At 38.9% G+C, this 20,776-nt stretch overlaps 1 protein-coding gene across 1 annotated transcript in view; it reads right to left on the bottom strand.

Moving 5' to 3' along the window:
* Positions 1-13,641, bottom strand: part of PSMD12 (proteasome 26S subunit, non-ATPase 12) — a 29,725-nt gene extending 16,084 nt beyond the window's left edge. Inside the window, exons 1-4 of the mRNA XM_081271489.1 lie at positions 13,442-13,641; positions 4,978-5,037; positions 4,763-4,891; positions 21-128 (exon numbers count right to left, since the gene is read on the bottom strand). Of these exons, the coding sequence (XP_081127615.1) occupies positions 21-128; positions 4,763-4,891; positions 4,978-5,037; positions 13,442-13,549 (405 nt within the window). The 5' untranslated portion in view covers positions 13,550-13,641. The remainder of the gene's footprint in view (positions 1-20; positions 129-4,762; positions 4,892-4,977; positions 5,038-13,441) is intronic.
* Positions 13,642-20,776: the final 7,135 nt, after the last annotated feature.

Below are 20,776 nucleotides of genomic sequence, written 5' to 3'. Positions count from 1 at the left end.
CATAGATACTTAAAACTCACCTTTCCTTCGGTAACCATTCGGAGAGTATCGATTAATCGAAGTTTGACTGGGAGGTCTGTGATTTCTTCAACATAAGTACAGCACTGTTGAACCATTTTTGCAACAGCCTAAAATATTAAAATTTATTCATAAGTAAAATTCATCCCTCATACAGGGAAAAAATGTATTCTAATGATGGAAGGGCTAAATGTCTAAATTTGGTCAAATTTGATCTTCCCAAGGGGTTACTCTAGATACTGAAATGCCTATAAAAAACATTAAATCACATCAAAACCTTTGATACCTAAGAAGTACTGAATATCTAGGCACAAATCATAAAGTTTAGAAAATCTCAGATGCAAAGATGCAGCTTAACAGAAAAGCATGAAAAACATAGTAGCAGACTGAAGGGGGAAAAAAGAGATGAGAAAAGAAGAGTTCCACAGTGGCTGGAAGTCCTGAGCAGCAGACACTGTGATGGAAGACAAGAGTCAGTGCATGAGTAGAAGGTAAAGAGTTCCATCCTCTGGGTGAGGAGTCAGTCACCCATACTCGCCTCAGTAAAATATGGCACTCATAGTCAGAATCTCCTGCCCTTGGTTTCCTCAGAGGTAGTGTAAGAGGACTGGACTACATTCCCTCCACCTCTAATACTCTATGATCTAGGTCGAAGGTTGGCAAACATTTTCTGTAGATTTTTGGAAATATTTACCAAGTAACTACTTGTAGACCATATAGTTTCTGTGGCAAATACTCAACTCTGCCTTTGTAACTCAAAGCTGACAGACAATATATAAACAAATCAATGTAGCTGGGTTCCAATAAGTTTATTTACAAAAATAGGTGGCAAGTGGAATTTGGTCTGTGGTGCATCACCTGCCAATCCCTAATCTAGATTTTAAATATCACATCATAATTACTGCTAGTAACTAAAACACTAAAGCCATCAAGAAAAACGGTAAATTACATTAAGTATCATGTAAGAAAGCAGAAAAGTAAATAGCATCCTTCCATCTTGGAAGGATTTCCATGAAAAATAATGAATGTTCAAATAGCTCAGGTTATACTTTAAACTATCTGAAAAATCAGTTGTTCAGAGACCAGGGATTCCAGAAAACTAAGGTTGTTTTGTTTTTGTTTTTATTTTGAGAGAATTTCACTATGTTGTCCAGCATGGTCTTGAATTCCTAGGCTGCTGATCCTCCTGCTTAGCCTCCTGACTAGCTGGGACTACAGGAGCACACCCAGCATGCCCAGCTAAAGCTCAGGTTTTACTTACATTCACCAGCAAAGCAAAAACAAAGCAAAACAAACGAGTTAAAGACAAAACAGTATTATCAATATTTTAATTTGAAGTGAATATACTGCTGCTTTCTGAAAAAAATGTAGGTATGTCAGTAAGTCTTTAGGGAAGTTATGGTTGGAGTGATCCCTAAGCTCAGGTGATGGCAAGTAAGAAACCCTTAATGGAGCAATGTAGGAAAAAAGGTTACTTTCCAAGTCTGCTTATGCAAAAAAATAACAATTTTAGGTAAGCAATAATTATGAGTCCCTAAGCACTTGCCCTATCTATGAAGATTTAACGTGTCATAGGGAAAAGAACAGACCAGTTCTAATTCTGGTGTCATTAGCCAGCTGTAAGAGTGACTCCATTCCTTTCTCCAAGAAGCTCTCCCTAACACACTAACCATATAATTTCTTCCTCTGCTATCCCTTATACCTTTCACTACTCTTGGGCCACTTAGTTATTAAATACTGCCCCATGTATGTGTATAATGTTTTATCAATCTTAAGGATACATACTAAAGGCATACCTTCATACTTCTGATTTAGATTCCTCAGTAAGCTACATGCTACTTGAGGTCAAGACTGACTAGCTTGCATGTTTCTTTATGTCCTCACATTCCAAGAGCCTTAAATATAAATCTTAATTTCTCCATCCAAAAAGTAATATGTTAAATAATACCTCCACTAGTTCAAATTATGACACTATAAAATTAAAATTAAAGCTGTATTTTAGAGTATGTGTTTTTATGTGAGTAGGTACTGTGTACTGAATCCAGGGTCTCTGGCATGGTGGGTAAACACTCTACCAGTGAGATACATCCCCAGCCCTTTTTTGGGGTAGGCAAATAGGTTTTATTCAAAGACAGCTCTGAAGGAAGTTGGATGAAACCTCATTGTTTCAAAAGTTCCATCTCCAAAGAGCTCTGGAATGAGAAAAGCTCCCCTCCCACACATTTTTTATTGGTACTTTATGGTTGTACATAATGATGGGATTTATTCTTACATATTAACACATGTACACATATGACAATATAATTTGGCTAATACTACCTCCCAGCACTTCCCTCCTAACTCCCCACCTCTAGCCCCTTGATTCCTTTCCTCTACTGATCTCCCTTTGACCTTCATGAGAAGCACCACCACCTTTCTTTTCCTTTTTCCTCTCTAGCTTCCACATGAGAGAAAACACACCCTTGATCTTCTGAGTTTGGCTTATTTTGCTTAATACAAGGTCTCTAGTTCCATCCATTTTCCTACAAATGACATAATTTCATTTTTCTTTATGACTGAATAAAACTACATTGTGGGGTTGTGGCTCAGTAGAAGAGTGCTCGCCTACCATGCATGAGGTACTAGGTTTGATCCTCAGCATCATATAAAAGTGAAATAAAGATATTGTGTCCACCTAAAAACTAAAAAACAAAACAAAAAACAACAACATTGTGTTTGTTTGTATGCCACGTTTTTTTTTTTATCCATTCATCTGGTGACAGGCACCTAGGCTGGTTCCGTAGTTTGGCTGTTGTGAATTGTTACTATAAACATGGGTATGCCTCTATTACTGTACATAATGACTTTAGTTCTTTAGGATAAATACTGAGTGGTATAGCCCTTTCTATTTTTATCTTGAGATAGGGTCTTGTTAAGTTGTCCAGGCTGGTTTTCAACTTGCAATCCTCTCCTCAATCCCCTAAGTAGCTGCAATTATAGGCATGAGCCACTGCACCCAGCTAGAATGTGGGTGTTGAACGGTCCAAATACTACATAAATAGATGTTTTTGTTTCTTTTAACCCTAGATGCTTTAAGGCTTCTAATTAAGTAGCTCTTTCAAAACTGTTCCATACAAAGCCAAGTCTTCTAGAAAACTGAAAGACAATTTTATCTAATAATCGTCTCTTAAACAACAGAACTGAGCACCAAAAGGTATATTTCAACGAATTTAACATTCACATATATTGGACCTCCCCAAAACTACAACTTTGCTAATTGTTAAATTTAGATAATTAAAAACAGCCACATCAAAATAAATACTTACATCTGTAGTCACATAAATGCAACAGTTTTATTTGTAAAATTGCTGAAAAGAAAAATGCTATCACTACCAACAATTTCCACATGCAGAGAAACTAGACAAATCCTAGTTTGTTTTAATTAGTTAAGCAAGACTTGGTAAGTGGATATTTAAGGGTTTTTCTAGTGAGCCATTCCATAATACCTTTATTTTACTTATCTATTTATTTTATCTGGTGCTAAGGATCAAACCCAATGCCTCAAGTGTGCAAGGCAAGCACTCTATCATTGAGCCACAACCCCAGCCCTGCTATTCCTTTCTTAAGAAGTTGAAATCTGTGAATTAAAAGGTCTTTATTCATGGAATGTCTAAGATTTGGCATATGGAAACGTAATCAGATAGCTAAATATACTGGCAATTTACAACCTGTTGACATAAATGGGTGTGTAAATTTTTATAATCTAAATTATTGACCTGCATGTTTTTTCTTTACCCCAAATCATTCCTGACAGGTAGGCTCAATCTTTTTAATATCTGGATTACTGTTTCAATACAAGCCAAGAAAATAACTTTGTAGTAATCAAAATGTTACCCAACCATATATTGTTTACTTTGGTGTAAATACTGGTGAATAGTGGTCAATAGTTTTATATTCCTAAAAAAAACCAAAAACCAAAAACTCAATCCACTTAAGGCAACAGCTCTATAAGGATACAGTGGTACATGCCTGTCATCCCAGCTACTTGGGAGGCTGAACCAGAAGGATCACAAGTTCAAGAACAGCCTTAACAATTTAGTGAGAGCTTGTCTTAACAAATATAAAGGGCTGACGATTCAGCTCAGCAACAAAGTGTTCCAGGGGTCAATCCTTAGTACTGCCAAACAAACAATAGATTTAAGCAGTTAAACACATAATTAAATTAGAACATTAGGGCTGGGATTGTGGCTCAGAGGTAGACTGCTTGCCTAGCATGCGTGAGGCACTGGATTTGATCCACAGCACCACATAAAAATAAAAAGATATTGTGTCCACCTATAACTAAAAATAAATATATTTTTTAAAAAAGATTATAACATAATCATTAAATTAAAAAATCAATCAAGAAATAGACAAAGCTGCACGTTTATTTTATTTTTTTGGAAGCTGTAAATGGACAGAATGCCTTTGTTTATTTTTATGTGGGAGGATCAAACCCAGTGCCTCACACATGTTAGGCAAGCACTCTGTCACTGAACTATAGCCCCAACCCACAAAGCTGCATCTTTAAGTAAAATTTCATAAAAATATTCAAACAAATAAAGAAAAAACAGAAGTCATTTTGAGAATATGGCTAGAATTTTAAAATACCCACTAGAATGTTGTACAATTGACTTAACAAATTTTCAGCAGATTCATAGATAGTTTTCTAAAAGTCCTTATTAAAATGTAAATATATTTGCTTTTTAAGCAATCATGAACTCACCTGTTTTAACTGACTCCGCCTTTTTGACAGAAGCATAATATTTTCATTAAGTAAATCCCATTCTTTAGCCTCATAGCACATCTTCACTACTGCAACTAAGATACGTGATGTAGAAACCATATCAGAAGCCTGCAAGAATGGAAATATATTAAAGGTAAAAGGGACAATGTAAGTGACACTAATGGTAATTGGGATTTTCACTATAATCTACTTACAGTACGTGTTTGTTTTTCTAAAGAGAGAAGGGTTTCAATAACTTCTTGAAGTCTTCCTTCCTAAAACAAGAGATAAAAATGAAAAACATGAAGATAACAATGAAAAATGACATCACCAACACAAACCAAATATATCTGACCTAAACTGAGATGTTTCTGAAACAGATGGAAAAAAAACCAAAGGCCTATTCTAGACAGGGGGAAAAAAATCTACAATTATCTTGTTTCTCTCCATTTCATAACAGTGCTTGCTTCTCCAGTGAATTCCTTAAGGCAGTGATTCCCTACTTGGTTCCACAAGTTTTCCTAAATATGTAGAGAAGCCTAAGGAAAACTAAACATATAACAACAATGATGTCCCACCTGAGAAAAACGCCAAGTTTTTATTTTGGATTCTAATTTATCAAACTCAAGGGTGGTGGCACATGTTTATCTTTGCATTAAGACTCTAGCTGGTAGTTGCAAAACACTTTGAAGAATAAAAAGGGGAAAATAATTGCTTTCTTTACAAACTTACTGTACAGATGTTTTAAAATATGGAGCTATGAGAATAAAAAAAAAGATATTGGTGCTACAAAGATAGGAAGCTCTGGCTTAATTTTACAAGGATTTTCACTCCAGTACCAGGGATTGAACCAAGGGGTATTCTACTACTTAGCTACATCTTAAGCACTTTCTATTTTTTATTTTGAGACAGGGTCTTGCAAAATTGGCCAGGATGGCCTGGAACTTGCAATCCTCCTGCCTCAGCCTCCTGAAGTCACTGGGATTATAGGCATGCACTACCATGCCCAGCTTCAATGACTTTTAAAAATAAATTAGTAATCATGCTTACAGGGAAAGACCACATGAGAATACCTATACCTGCTAAAGCAAAAGTCCATGCTCTCAAGCAGATATTGACCCAACTGAATACATCCCTTTATGTCAACTGATAATAGCCTCTCCACACCTCTAGCATATACAAAAATAGAACATTCCCCCTGGTACATACTTTAAGAAATAGCAATTAAAAATTCAAATAATATAAACTAAACAATACACCAGGACTAAAACAGATCATTTTATCAGAAACCATACATTTTGATTAAAAAAAAAAACCCACAGCACAAAAACTGAAATGATTAAGATATTCATATCAATAACAATTATGTACACAACTCTGCCAATGAACTGGAAACAATGAGTCATTAAAAGTTTTTTGAGGGGCTGGGGATGTGGCTCAAGCAGTAGCGCGCTCCCCTGGCATGGGTGCGGCCTGGGTTCGATCCTCAGCACCACATACAAACAAAGATGTTGTGTCCACCAAAAACCAAAATGTAAATAAAATATTTTTAAAAAAAAGTTTTTTGAATTTAAAAATTGTTTTTCAAACAATAAAAGAAAAACTTAATGACATTCATAAATGATGAAAGAAACTATAAGAGTTTTTTTAATTAAGGGTCTAAATAATGTTTGAACTTTTCAAAATACTGGCAAGTTTTAAACTATGTATTTTCTCTTCTGTTTTTGGTGGTGCTGGAGATGGAACACAGGGTCTTGTGCACACTAAGCACACTCTACGCCGTGCTGAACCACACTGTATTTTCTATGCAGCACAGAATATGTACTGCACAACTACTGCCTGAACTTACTTTAAATCCAAAACCTGCATATTAACATATTTTAGCAACATTTCCTATGCAAAGGGAAACCCTAAAGAATCATATACAGAATAAACGCTGGCCAAATGTTCATCAGAAGAACAATGAATAAATCTATAAATTTTCCAAAGTTGAAGGCTAAAAAAAAAAAAAATCTTAAAAAAAAAAATCAAACAATCGTAGGACTAGAACGACTGCTAGAGATTACTTAATGCCATCCATTCACTTCAGGAATTAAAAAGGCTGAGAACCAGTTTAAGTGAGTTGGTTCAGTCACAGTGCATTAGCAGAATCAGCCTCTTCCCTCCCAGCCCCATGTTCCCTCCACTACACTGCAGTGCTCCCCCAACATACTAGTTGAAATCATGCTCTTTGTTTTTGATCAAAGTAATCTCCACAGGGAAATGGATGATATCTGGAAAACCAAGTATAAAAATTCAAATGCAAAATACTTCTTGTTTACTGATAGTCACATGTCACATTTACAATTGCTGTGATTATGTGACTATGATATAAAAAGTATACTTTATTATATGGTATTCTAATTCAGAAGCACGGGTACTGCCAGGTGCCATGGCACAAGGCCTGTAATCCTGGCTACCTGAGAGGTGCAGGAGGATCGCAAATTTCAGGATGGCCTCAGCAAATTAATGAGACCCTGTATTAAAATTTAAAACAAGTAAAATAAAAAGGGACAGAGATACAACAAGAAGTGAGCCCTTGCCTAGCACGCACAAGGTCTTGGATTCAATCCCCAGTACCTCAAAAACAAACCCAGACACATACAAAAGCATGGGTACTAAAGAACTGCACCCCATAAGGGAGGGAGTCAGACTACTCTAAAGCCATGGCCTTCAGCAACAACAAGACATTAAATACCATCTTCTCAGAGAGGTGTTCTTGGCCAAGGCTCTGTAAAATCAGCAATCATTTAGCACCTCCTTTAACACTCAATCTTACTGACTTTCTGCTTTGCAATTACCCCAAATTATACTCTATTAATATTTACTGTCTTAGTACTCTCACTAGAATGTAAACTCTAAGAGCAGTGACCAAGTCTCTGTTGTTGTAGCTCAGTGGGCCGCTGCATCACCAAACCAAGCACCTAATGCTGCGTCTGCAGATATTATGGTATATCCCTTAAAAAAAAAAAAAAAAAAAAACTTTTTAAAAATAGTTATAGATGGACAAAATACCTTTATTTTATTTATTAGTATGTGGTGCTGAGGATCGAACCCAATGCCTCACACGTTAGGCAAGTGCTTTATCACTCACTGAGCCCCAGCCCGGGCCTTGGTATACCCTTTTATATAGTTTTGGTGGGGTGAGCAGTACAGAGGACTGAATCCAGAGATGCTCTAACTACTGAGTTACATCCCCAGCCCTTTCTATTTTTTTATTTTATTTAGGGACAAGGTCTCACATTGCTGAGGCTGGCCTGAAACTTGTGATCTTCCTGAGTGGCTGGCCAACCTTTTATACCTTTTAGCAGATTTTTTTTTTTTTTGGTGATGCTGGGGATTGAACCCAGGGCTTTGTGCAATCAAGGCAAACACTCGACCAACTGAGCTATGTCCCCAGTCCCCAGAATTATTAATGTATGTATCTCACCAACTTAGAGGTTTATAAGTTTCATTAGGCCCGGATCCTTGTTTAAATTAAATTGTTGCTTTCCTTAAAACAACTTGCACACAGTATGTATTGGTTCAATGGATGGACACTGACCTGAACTATTCAGTTGATATAAAACTATGGGGACTAAAGAACTGCACCCCATATGGAGTCAAGACAATTGTTGATTTTTACTGTCAAAATAAGGACAATGTACAAGTTATATGGCTGTTAATTTAATGCTATTTGAGGAATACCACCAAAAATTTCAAATCATCCCACTTTATTTTCCCAATTTTCAATATTCAACCCTATGGTTAAATGCCTTCCTCCTTCCTGTCTATTCACAAAGCTCCTGAAATTCTACTTCCGTGATGCTGCCTTTCAACTCATAGGGAACAAAAAGGCTATAGCCATCCAAAACAAACTTGTTAGAACATTCGGCTTCTATGACTCATTCTTCTCACTAAAATAATCCTTGTAAATGAGGTAAATGACTAATAAGTTTGCTGAACATCAATGCATGTTGGATATCTGTAAAGTTTGTGTGTTTGCCTCCTTCAACTCCTAAATGGATCCAATCTGTTAATGATTTGTTAAACAACCTAAACAAGAAAAGGGCTAATAACAAGTTAACACAAACAGCTGAAACTTAAAGTCAAATGACCTATTTCTACAAAAAGTAAACTGTTTAACAATTTCACCTCCTCTTCACTGTTAATATTAACCTTGAGAAGCTGTATGTGACCAAAAGAAATGATAAGACATTAAGGGGAAGGAGAACCGAAGGATATAGTATTCAACTTAAGAATGTAAGTAGTCCCCAGATAACCATGTCAAATATACCAAAATGAAGAAGAGAATGGAAAACCCTTTGTGCATGAAGAGCTGCCAAAACCTTATCTTTATAGTTCAGAAAAGGCCCACTTTAATTGTTAACTCCTCAATATAAGGAGGAGAGATAACCATCAAGAACTAGTATCACTTTTATAATTTTATCTACCTGACAGTGTTCCCCACAATGCCAAAGAAGCATTAGAATGAAATGGCTAAAAATAATGCTCGGGTCTACACTGATCTACTTACTACCTTGCACTTCGTCAAAAAACTTATACCTCTTGACCCTCAGTTCTTCAGAGAAATAAGCCTACTAACAGCATCCTCTCCATAGAACTGATACAAGAATTAAATCAATAGTTATAAAGATATTCCTGGAATATAGTATGTATGTCATTATCATAGTAGCTAACATTTTTAGAAACTTATACAGCAATAAAAACCAGTTACTGTTATTTGCTAGGCAGGTCAGTATGTAGACACAGAATTGTAGATTCAAATGGCCTAGACTTGGCAATTTTACTACTAAGGTCTAGACTTTAGTTTGCTTTTTTTAAAGCTTCTGCTATGTAAGGTTTTCTCACCTAAAATATATACATATATATTTTTGTACTAGAGATTGAACTCAGGGGTACTTGACCACTGAGCCACATCCCCAGCCCTATTTTGTATTATTTAGAGACAGGGTCTACTGAGTTGCTTTTAACTCGTGATTCTCCTGTCTCAACCTCCAGAGCCACAGGGATTACAGGCATGCACCACCACACCCAGTACCACCCCACATATATATTTTTTTCAGCTGTAGGTAGATACAATACCTTTATTTTATTTTATTTATATGTGGTGCTGAGATCGAACCCAGTGGGTAGTCTAGTGCTCCACCACTCTACAGCCACAACCCCAGCCTAATCACCTCATATATTCTTATTAAGTTATGCCAACAATTTTTATCTTCAAATGTCTTCCACAATTAAAATAAAAATTGTCTGAAGGAAAGTAAGTGCAAATTGATGATCCCTTAAAGAGGTGTGAAATATTGCAAAAAGAACTCTATTCCCATTGCTAGGAGACCTGAGCTCCCATAAACCATGTGAGCTGCCTGAACTCTATCTTCTTACCAGTGAAATAACAAAACTTCCTTCAGAGTTTTTATTGATGGATTCAAAAATAAAAAGAAAAAGAATGTATTGGGGCTGGGGATTTAGCTCAGTTGGTAAAGTGCCTGCTTAGCATGCATAAGGCCCTTGGTTCAATCCCCAGCATCACCAAAAAAAAAAAAAAAAAGAAAAGAAAAAGAATATATGTTAAAATGTTCCACACATTCCAGAGTAGAGTAGAAATGCAGTGTTACTTTTCTTTCTCTTCTTTTCTTCAGCAGTACTGGGGACTGAACCCAGGACTGTATGCATGTTAGGCAAGTGCTCTACCACTGAGCTATATTCCCAAACCTTTTTATTTTATTTTATAGATCCTGTCCTCGAATTTGCAATACTCCTGCCTCAGTCTCCCCAGTAGCTGGGATTACAGGCATGCACACCCACATCTGGTTAAAAAAAAATAATTAAAAAATTTTAATGTTTGGCAGAATCATTAATCCTCAGCACCACATAAAAAATAAATAAGTAAAGGTATTGTGTCCAAATACAATTAAAGAATAAATATTAAAAACGATTCATATAAAAATTAACATAAAATGAATAATATGAAAATCAGAGTAACCTAATTTATGCTTTTAATTTTACCTAGTGTAGTAGGCCCAAACATTCTTTGTTAAAAAAACTTTCATTACTTATCTAACACCAAAGGCCTTTGAGTGCGCATGTCTTTTCCACTGTCTTGAACCTAACAATGTCCTAAATGAAGACTACATATGTGATCATTAGAACAACTGTGGCAGTGAGGCTTTTTTCCCTTACCATTCTAAAAGCTCTCTGACCACAAGAGCTCTAATATCTTTATACTTCCCAGATCTAACTCTAGCTAGGTTTTGCACAGAGCAGGCTGTTATCAGAAGAAATTGGTAAAGAGAAAAAATTTTCCCCCTCCCAGTCTCAGTTGCACTTCTCCTAAAGCAAATAATGTTTCTTATTTATGGACACTATCATTCTATGAATTCCAAGCAGAGGTGCAGATGGTGATTTGATACAATGTCTCACTAACTTGCCCAGGTTGGCCTTGAATTTTCAATCCTCCTGCCTCAGCCTCCAGAGTAGCTGGGATTAAAGGCTTGTGGCACTGCCCAGCTATCCACATTAGATATTAGATATCCATATCTAAGCATTAAGGTATTTCACATAGAAATCCATATTCCTGATTTCTCCCTCAAATTACCAGCATTGGTAAAGATCCATCTTCATCCTTAAATGGCAAATATCAACTCAAGATGGAAAATTGTTCCTCTCCCTGGGAAGTGCTCAGAAGTTCAGGTTCCTACTACATTTGACTCAATAGGTGAAATAAGATAGGAAAGAGCACAGCTTCAGAATTGGTCTATGGATTTGCATCCTGGCCCCACTACTCTATTAGCTGTATGATCTTGGGGTATGTGACTCAACTTTCCCTAGCTTCAGTTTCCTTGTTTGTAAAATAAGAGTAATAGTAATACCTATCAAATAGGGCTGAAGTGAGGATCAAATGAGTTTGTGTATGTAAGCACTCAGCAAAGTGCCCAGCACAATAAAAAGGACCTAATAATTGCTAATTGCTGGCAGCTCTCATCCGCCTGAAAATGTAGGCATTTTAATTTCTCCACCCTTATGAATAGATGTTTCTTTACACTACCTGGTGGAAACCTCAGGGACAAATTTATGGCTACCCCTCAACAAGCATTCCAAACCTAGTTAATATAGGCATATCAACTTCATCTCTCTCCACCCTTGCTTTTTAAAAGTCCTATTAAAGCCAGGCGCGGTGGCGCATGCCTGTAATCCCAGCAGCTTGGGTGGCTCAGATAGGAGAATCTTGAGTTCAAAGCCAGCGTCAGCAATTTTGAGGCATGAAGCAACTCAGTGAGACGCTGTCTCTAAATAAAATACAAAATAGGGCTGAGGATGTGGCTCAGTGGTCGAGTACCCCTGAGTTCAATCCCCAGTACCCCCCCCCAAAAAAAATCGTATTAAAATCATTTTCCTAAGAAAAGCATTAAAAAGGCTTCCATAAGAACTAAATGTGATGCACTGCTTGACACTCCCCTTGCCTATGAATTCACTACACTGTAACATTCTTTACAATAAGTTTCTTAAGGAACAAAAACAATATTCAGTGAAGGCATCCCAGGTGAACAGTAATACATGTTTGTGGCTGAATTGATCTCTGAGGACTGGGTATAATTCTTAGCAACAGTCCCTGATGGAGTTGATTCTGCTGCAACCAATCCCTGAGGCACACCTAAATTCTGAATCCCAGATTCTGCCTATTACTAACCTTGGACACCTAACTCTTGAATCTTGTATTATGTGAAATAATTATACACAAAGTTGCATGACACAGCACAGGGTGTCAAAATGTTTGGACCAAGTTAGTTTCTCTTCCATTGTAGAGGGGTTGGGGGTGTAGCTCAGAGACCTAGCATATGCAAGCCCCTGGGTTCAATCCCCAGTACAGCAAACCAAACAAACCAAACACACACATGGGATTCCATGGTAGATAAGCATGTGGGCTATTGTTCATCATCTCCCTAATGGGCACTCTACCATTCAGCTACATCCCCAGCCCTTCAGTGCCTGCCTTTCTTCCTTCCTGTACTTCCCTAAGAATGACTCCTCCCTATCTCGATCTTACTACTTACTAAGGTTCAGTACAAATGTCAGCTTCTCCCCTGCGTGTTCCAGTGACACTTTACACTTGTAGAGCTCACCATCATGCATGACGTGACTAATTCGTTACATACAGGCTAGCCGTAAGTACAGGGGTCCTAGGCTTGTCATCTTGGCACTATCACTTTCCTTCTCCTCCCGGTCAAAGACCGGCACATTGCCAGGATTGACATAAATTCATTCGGTAATAACAATAAAACCAAACTCTCTGATCTAGCCTGAATGCTGAAGCGGCCTTCACCTCTGCAAAAATTCTACACGCAACGTTACTTAGAGCATTCAAGAAAAGGTAGAAGGTACAACCGGTCCCCACTTGTACAGGGAAGAAGTGACCACCTGTCGGGGAGTCTGGGAAGCTGTAAGCATTGGCGTCCTCTGGCTGCGGAGTCTCTCGGTGGCGGGGCAGACTTGGGGTCTCCCACCCATAAAGGCCTCACCCGGGCTGGGCAGGCAATAGGGGATGTGCGCTCCAGCCCGCAGGCCCCCTGAGGCCTAAGCAGGCTCGGCGCCGTGACTCAGCCCCTGGCGCCCGCCAACAGCCAGCCGGCCTCCCCTCACCTTGGCCAGCTTCTCGCACTCGGGCAGGCGCTGATCCACCGTGGCGCTGTAGTCCACCTCCATCTTGACGATGCGCCCATCAGCCCGCTCCGAGCCGCCGTCCGCCATGGTTCCAGCCTAAGAGTCCCCAGATGTCCCCCCCTGCTTCGGCCACCACTCGTCACCCACACCGGAAGCCGCCCGCGCACCCACTCAGGCAGTGCGTCGGGAGCCCGCTCGAAGGACCCCGCAAGGCCCCCTTCTCCGGCCGCCAGTCAGGCGCTACCGCGGACAGCCCTGGGGGCGGAGCGTAGGGCGAGGGGGCGGGGCTCGCCTCCCGCCCCTACGGCCGACGTCTTGTTTTGTGCTTGGTAACGTCAGACTTTTCATCTGAAATTCGTGCTTAGGAAAGCGACTGTAACAGAGTGGCACATCCCAGGTCTTCTCACACCCCTGCTTCGAATTATAAATTTCTCGGAATCGCGGGCAAGTCACTTAACTTTTCTCGGATCTCGGTTTTTGTCATTTGCGCGTGAGGAGCCTGAAATAAACCCTCCAGACAGAAGTTGTAGGGTTGTATCTGGTCGAGAATCTTGACGACTTAATCTGTGGGATTCCTGGTGGCTAATAGGGGAAGATATGGCAGCGGTTTAGTGATAAAACACTGTGCTTTTTGTTTTCGTTTTCACTCTAACCCACTACGTAGGAGGAATCATTAGACATTTTCTTTGTTATCCTCTTATGAACATCAAACTAGATAACGTGTGTGAGTCTATTTCAATTCTCAAGGGCCGTGCAAGTTTTATTTGTTAATATCTGCATCCTCTAGGTCCATATAAAATAGCTTAGGATCCTAAAAAAATTAAATGAGGTTGTATAGAGTATGGTCATATGGTCAACAGTAGCCAGGGGGGAAAAATGAGAAATTCTGGGGTATTCTCTTATAGTAAAGATTCTCAGTTTAATTCGTGTCAATATCTCTTTATATATTCTGAATAATTTAATCTCTTGCAATGACAATCATGAATAATATGACCCATCTATAAACGAAACAAGATAATACTGTAGCAGTGATGTAAAGAGAAATAAATTTTAAAGTACTAAAATATGTCCAAGGTTTTGGGTTCCATCCCCAATAATGCAGAATAAAACAAAACAATAATGCTGGGTGAGTGGAATTACAGGCGTGCACCACCTTACCTGGCTCTACTTGCCTTCTTAAAACAGCTACTTGGATGTCCAAGAGACACCTGAAACATACAACCCAGCTGCTTTTCTTTCCCTCTGGCCTTGCTTCTCCCTGAGGATATAACTCAGTGGTAGAGCACTTGCCTGGCATGTACAAGGCCCTGGCTTCAGTCCCCAGCAAAATATAAATTAGGAAAATTCAAACAAGTAGTCATCTTTTTGCACCCATACCCCAAAACAATAAACTTAAAAACTGCCTATGGATGCCTCAAGCATCATAAAGTCCTGCAATTGGCAATGTGATTTTTCCAAAATCCTGAATAACTTCTTTGTAAAGCTCTATGTCAAATAAAAAAAGTAGTCTTCCTTTTTTTTTTATGCAGAAGAAATCTTGGAAATTTTAATTCACATTAAAAAATAGCTTAGTGTATGTAATGCCAAATTAGACATAAGTGCCTGGTGGGACATTGAAAAATCTGATAGAATGTAGGACAATATTTTTACTGTTTTTTTTTTTTTTTTTTTTTTTTTTTTTTGTGTGTGTGTGTGTGTGTGACACTGGGGATTGAACCTAGGGGAGTACCTCCCTAGGTCTTTTTAAAGATTTGAGACAGGCTGGGGCTGTGGCTCAGTGTTAGTGCGCTCGCCTGGCATGCGTGCGGCCCAGGTTCGATCCTCAGCACCACATACCAACAAAGATGTTGTGTCCGCCGAGAACTAAAAAATAAATATTAAAAAATCTCTCTCTCTCACTCTCTTTTAAAAAAAAAAACAAACATGTCTGCAAGATTTTGGCCTGAGTGTCTGGAAGGATGGAGTTGCCATTTACCATGACACAGCAGATTAGGGAGAAGCAAGGCTGGAGGGACAGAAAAACAGCTCAGTTTTGGATGTATGTTTGAGGATCTCTTGGATATTTAAGTAACCGTTTTAAGAAAGCAAGTAGAGCAAGTAGAGAGCCAGGTGCCGTGGCGCATACCTTTTATCCCAGTGGCTTCGGGGGCTGAGACAGGAGGATTGCGAGTTCAAAGCCAGCCTCAGCCAAAAGCGAGGCACTAAGCAACTCAGTGAGACCCTCCCTGTCTCTAAATAAAATACAAAAAAATAGGGTTGGGGATGTGGCCCAGTGGTTGAGTGCCTCTGAGTTCAATCCCCAGTACCCATCAACCCCCAAAAAGACATCAAGTAGAGCCAGGTAAGGTGGTGAATGCCTGTAATACCAGTTACTCAGGAGCCTAAGGTGGGAGGATTGTAAGTTCAGAGCCAGACCAGGCAATTTAGTGAGCTCTTGTCTCATTAAAAAAAAAAAAAAAAAATCTCCCACTAAACCATAAAGAGAAAGGGCTGGAGATGTAACTCGTTGATGTAACTCAGTGGTAAAGGATTCCTGAATTCAAAGGCTAGTACTGAAAATAAAACAGAACAAAATAGGCAAGTGGATATGTATCAGTTTCAAGCTAAGGAAAGTCATTGGGCTAGAGATTTGGAATTGGCAGCCATTGCTATATGAATGGTATCTAAAGCCACGAAGCTAACATTACAGAAATGTTCCTGAAATGTTGTGTATAAATATTTGTTTTTATAAATTGCCCATCTTAAAGGTAGCTAGGGGAATTGCTGTTTTCGAGACTGTTGTGAATTATTTTATATGAAAAACTATATTATATTTTACCTTTGGAGTATATTTTGTATGAAAAACTACATTATATTTTACCTTTGGAGTAAATCTCTTGGTCCTGTGTTGGAATTGCTTCCTGCCAGATGCAATTAAGAGTCCCAGACTATGATGGTTCAACCTGATTTTTTTTTTCACTTTGCAATGATGTGAAAGCAATATACATTCAGTAGGAATCACACTTTAAATTTTGAGTCTTTATATTTTCCTGGGATATCAACATGCTTACCCAAGAATCTTGTGATACTGGACAGGACCCCTGCTAGTCAGCACTTAGATCACAAGGCTGAAAAACCATAGTGGGCTGTGATGCTACCCTATGATGTTTGGTAAGTTAGGTATATAAATGCATTTTTGACTTAAGGTGTTTTCAATGGATTATGGGTTGATTGGGACACAACTCCACCAGAAACCAAGGAGCATCTGCCTAACAACTCAGAGTTACTATATTCCTTTCCTTTTGTTGCTGTAACAAATTAGTGCCTTAAAACAACAGAAATTTATTTTCATGGAAGTCCAAAACCAGTATCACTAAGCAAGATTGAGGTGTGGCACAACCATGCCCTCTGGAGGCTCTAGGAGACAACCATTCCTTGCCTTTTCCAGCTTTTGGTGGCTGCCTCCCTTGGTTTGTAGCTGCATCGCACCTTCATGAGCACATTACCTCTTCCTGTGAAGAGGAGATCTTCCTCTGGCCCTCTCTTTCATAGACACTTGTCATTATTTTCAGGGCCCACACAGATAACCCAGATTAATCATCTCATCTCAAAATTCATAATCGCATCACCTCTGCAAAGTCCCTTTGTCCATATAAAGCAACAATTCTAGGTTACAGGGAAGACTCTTTGGCTTACTACAGTAGCCTAAACAATTTTTAAGCTGGGACATTGATAGGAATCATTACATACCTTTTTTTTTTTTTTTTTGGTGTTGGGGATTGAACACAGAGTGTCATGCATGCTGGCTAAGATCTTTACCACTGAGCTACGCCACAGCCCTTTTTAAATATATTTTATTTAGAGACAGGGTTTTGCTGAGTTGCTTAGGGCCTTGCTAAATTGCTGAGGTTAGCCTTGAACTCACGATCCTCCTGCCTTAGCTTCACCAGCCGCTGGGATTAACAAGTGTGTACTACCATGCCTAGCCCCTTATTTACTCTTTTTTTTTGTAATTTTTTTTATAACTTTATTTTATTTATTTATACATGGTGCTGAGGATCGAACCCAGGGCCTTGCACATGCGAGGCGAGTGCTCTACTGCTGAGTCTCATAACCCCAGCCCCCACTTATTGACTCTTTTTTTTTAATATTTATTATATTTTTGGTGTAGATGGACACAACACAATGCCTTTTTTTTTTTTAATGTGGTACTGAGGATTGAACCCAGGTCCCGCTTGTGCCCGCTCATGCTAGGCAAGCGCTCTACCGCTGAGCCACAATCCCAGCCCTTATTGACTCTTAATAGCAAATAATTCCCTCTTTTTTCCTCTGGCAGCATCTAATATGTTCCACATAAAGTGAAATTACATGATGTTTCTATGGCGCTATATAGTTAAGAAATATTATTTCTAGATCTATACTGTCATCAATTAATGATAACATGTTAAATATTCTTTGACATTAAGCTGGGCATGGTGCATAACCTGTAATCCAGCAATGTGAGAGGCTGAGGTAGGAGGATCCCACATTGAATTCCAGACTCAGCAACTTAGTGAGACCCTGTCTCAAAATTTAAAGAATATTAAAAAGGGCTAGAGAATGTAGCTTAGTGGTACAGTGCTTGCTTACTATCTATAAGTCCCTAAATTCAATCCCCAATACTGGGGAGGGGAACACTTTGAAATTCAAGAAAAGTTATGAGTGCACAGTTGCATCTCTTGAAAAACAATCAAGATCAAAATCAGTGTTTTCTTTCATCAGTATAATTTCTCTCCAGTGAGTTAAGCTTACAAACAGCCTCATAGTGTGTGAACAGAATATTAGATTGAAATTCCTCCCTCCCTCCCTCCCTCCCTTCCTTCCTTCCTTCCTTCCTTTCTTCGTGTGGGAGGGTGCTGAAGATTGAACCCAGGGCCTTGAGCATGCTAATACACACTCTACCATTGAGCTAACCTCTAGCCCCTGGATTGGGTTTTCCTCTCCAAATAATGTTGCGATGCTAGACTTTGGGGTCTCACATGCCTGAAATGGGGAACTAATAACAAAAAGGTACAATGGTCTGAACACTGTACTTTTTTCCAAGTGGTTCTGTAGTAAAGACTTAGAGAGAAAATTAGGCCTTTATTCATCTCAGAATATTCCAGTGTTTTACCAGTTTCTGGGGAAAAAATAGGTAATTCAATAAAAAGTCAAACTTTGATGAATCTATCACCAGCTTATTTATTAAAAAGAAGAAAAAGAACACCTGCACCTTTGGCTGTAGAACCTCCAGGTTTTTTCTGTGTGAAACAATTTGTACCACATCATTGTCAATTCATTTTTATTTTATGAGCATTTACTACACAGCTACAAGCAATTCCACATCAAAGACATTCTTTGCATTTAATAGAGGCCTGATAAATGGGTCTACATGTAAGAATTGCCTTGGGACTTACTTTGTATAGTTTTATTAAAAAAGTATTCTAACATTTGCTCAACAACCAAACAAGAACAGACATAGAGGGATTTAAACACACAGTTATACTTTGTTGGAATTAAGCAATTAATATTTAACAAAACAAAAATTAATTACAAAGAATAACATTTTATTTTCTTGAACTGCCCAATAAAAATGGTTGGTGCAGGCCAAAAGGACAAGTCACCATCCTGAAAGAATTCCCCGTGGCTAAGTCAGACAACTGTGAGCAACAAAATTAGTAATGTAGTATTGGTTGTAACTCAAAATATAAAATAAACTTGGCTGGGTGTAGCATTTACCTAGCATGTGCCAAGCCCTGGGTTCTATCCCCAGCACTACACACACACACACACACACACACACACACACACAATTAAGAAAAAAAATTTAAAAAGGGACAAATAATTCAGAATTCCTCATTATAGATGTGGATATTCTCCCCTTAAGGAGGTGGGACCATATTGTACTCCCTCCCTTACAATATGGTGGGGGCTGGACTTAATGACTCAGAATAGAGCATGGAAAGGGAAAATAATAACTTTACTGTGGAAAAACCTGGCAGATATTACCTTAACCAAGTGATCAAAGATAATGTTAAAACAAACACAAAAGAGTCTTTATCAAGACCCTTTGATACTGTGGACATGTAAAGCTGAAAATGGGAATAAAAGCAGAGGGACATCTTTATATCACTGTGACATAATGATTTTTATTTCTTCTTTCCTTAGTTCTTATTTTGAAAACCTGAAAGGTAGTCTCAATGAAAGCTTCCTCTTGGTGTAGCTAAACATTAGACAGGATTAACAAATGTTACACTAATCACCCATCACCCCTACACCAACAAGCCAAATGTGTGTGTGTGTGTGTGTGTGTGTCTGTGTGTGCACGCGCACCTTTGAGAGGTGTACATTTAGTGGGAAAGGCAGGAATGCTGACAAAAGTCCTACAGTGACCTCCACAACAAAAGAATTACCTGTCCCAGTACTGAGGTTAAGAATGCTGCAGTAAGCCAGGCGTAATTCCGGAGGTTCAGAGGCTGAAGCAGGAAGATGTGAGTTCAAAGCCAGCCTCAGCAATGGCAAGGCTCTGAGCAACTCAGTGAGATCCTGTCTCTAAATAAAATACAAAATAGGGCTGGGGATGTGGCTCAGTGGTTGAGTGTCTGAATTCAATCCCTGGTACCGCCCCTCCCCCCCAAAAAAATCCCCACACTATTACATGCATATATCTAATAGATGTTTCCTGAGTGTCCAGCTTCCCTCACAGCATGCTTCATTTTCTAGATGATGGAGGCAAATCTGTCTCCTCAGAGGTCCACCACCATGTTGGGTGTTGGAGAACAGGTGAAACCCTGGAGAGTAGATTACAACTGTATATATGAAAGCCACACTTGCATAAAAACAAGAATCAAATGAGTAGTTCAGAAAAGTGTTTTGGGATTGTCTAGGAAGGTAAAGAGTTTTCTAGAATGGCTCTTCTTTGGAGATAGGACTTGCCATGGGCCTTGACTAACCCATAGACCTTATGGGTAGAAGAAAGGGAAGATGGGAAGAAGAACCATAATATTTTGCTTTGGAAGTATGAGGGATATTCTAGAAATAAAACACAACTGGAGTAGAGTCCCAAAAGCCATACTCTTTTTCAGGGACTACGTACAGTACAGGTGAGTCAAGCCCTTCATAGGTTTTTTTTTTTTTTCACGCAGGCTAAGTGGTTTTTCAACAAGGAGGGCCTCATCAGAAAGCACTTGAGACAATAGGTTGGACAACTCATGATTTTGATTTTGAATGTGCACCTGCCCCCATCCTGTGTTCTGAGTACACTTGCCTCCAGAGGTTGTCACTTATCTGAGAATATGTGCTGTCACAGACGCCCAC

Source organism: Spermophilus citellus (assembly GCF_964194105.1).
Source record: "Spermophilus citellus genome assembly, chromosome: 17".
Taxonomy (NCBI): domain Eukaryota; kingdom Metazoa; phylum Chordata; class Mammalia; order Rodentia; family Sciuridae; genus Spermophilus; species Spermophilus citellus.
This window is presented reverse-complemented; position numbering and strand designations above follow the sequence as displayed.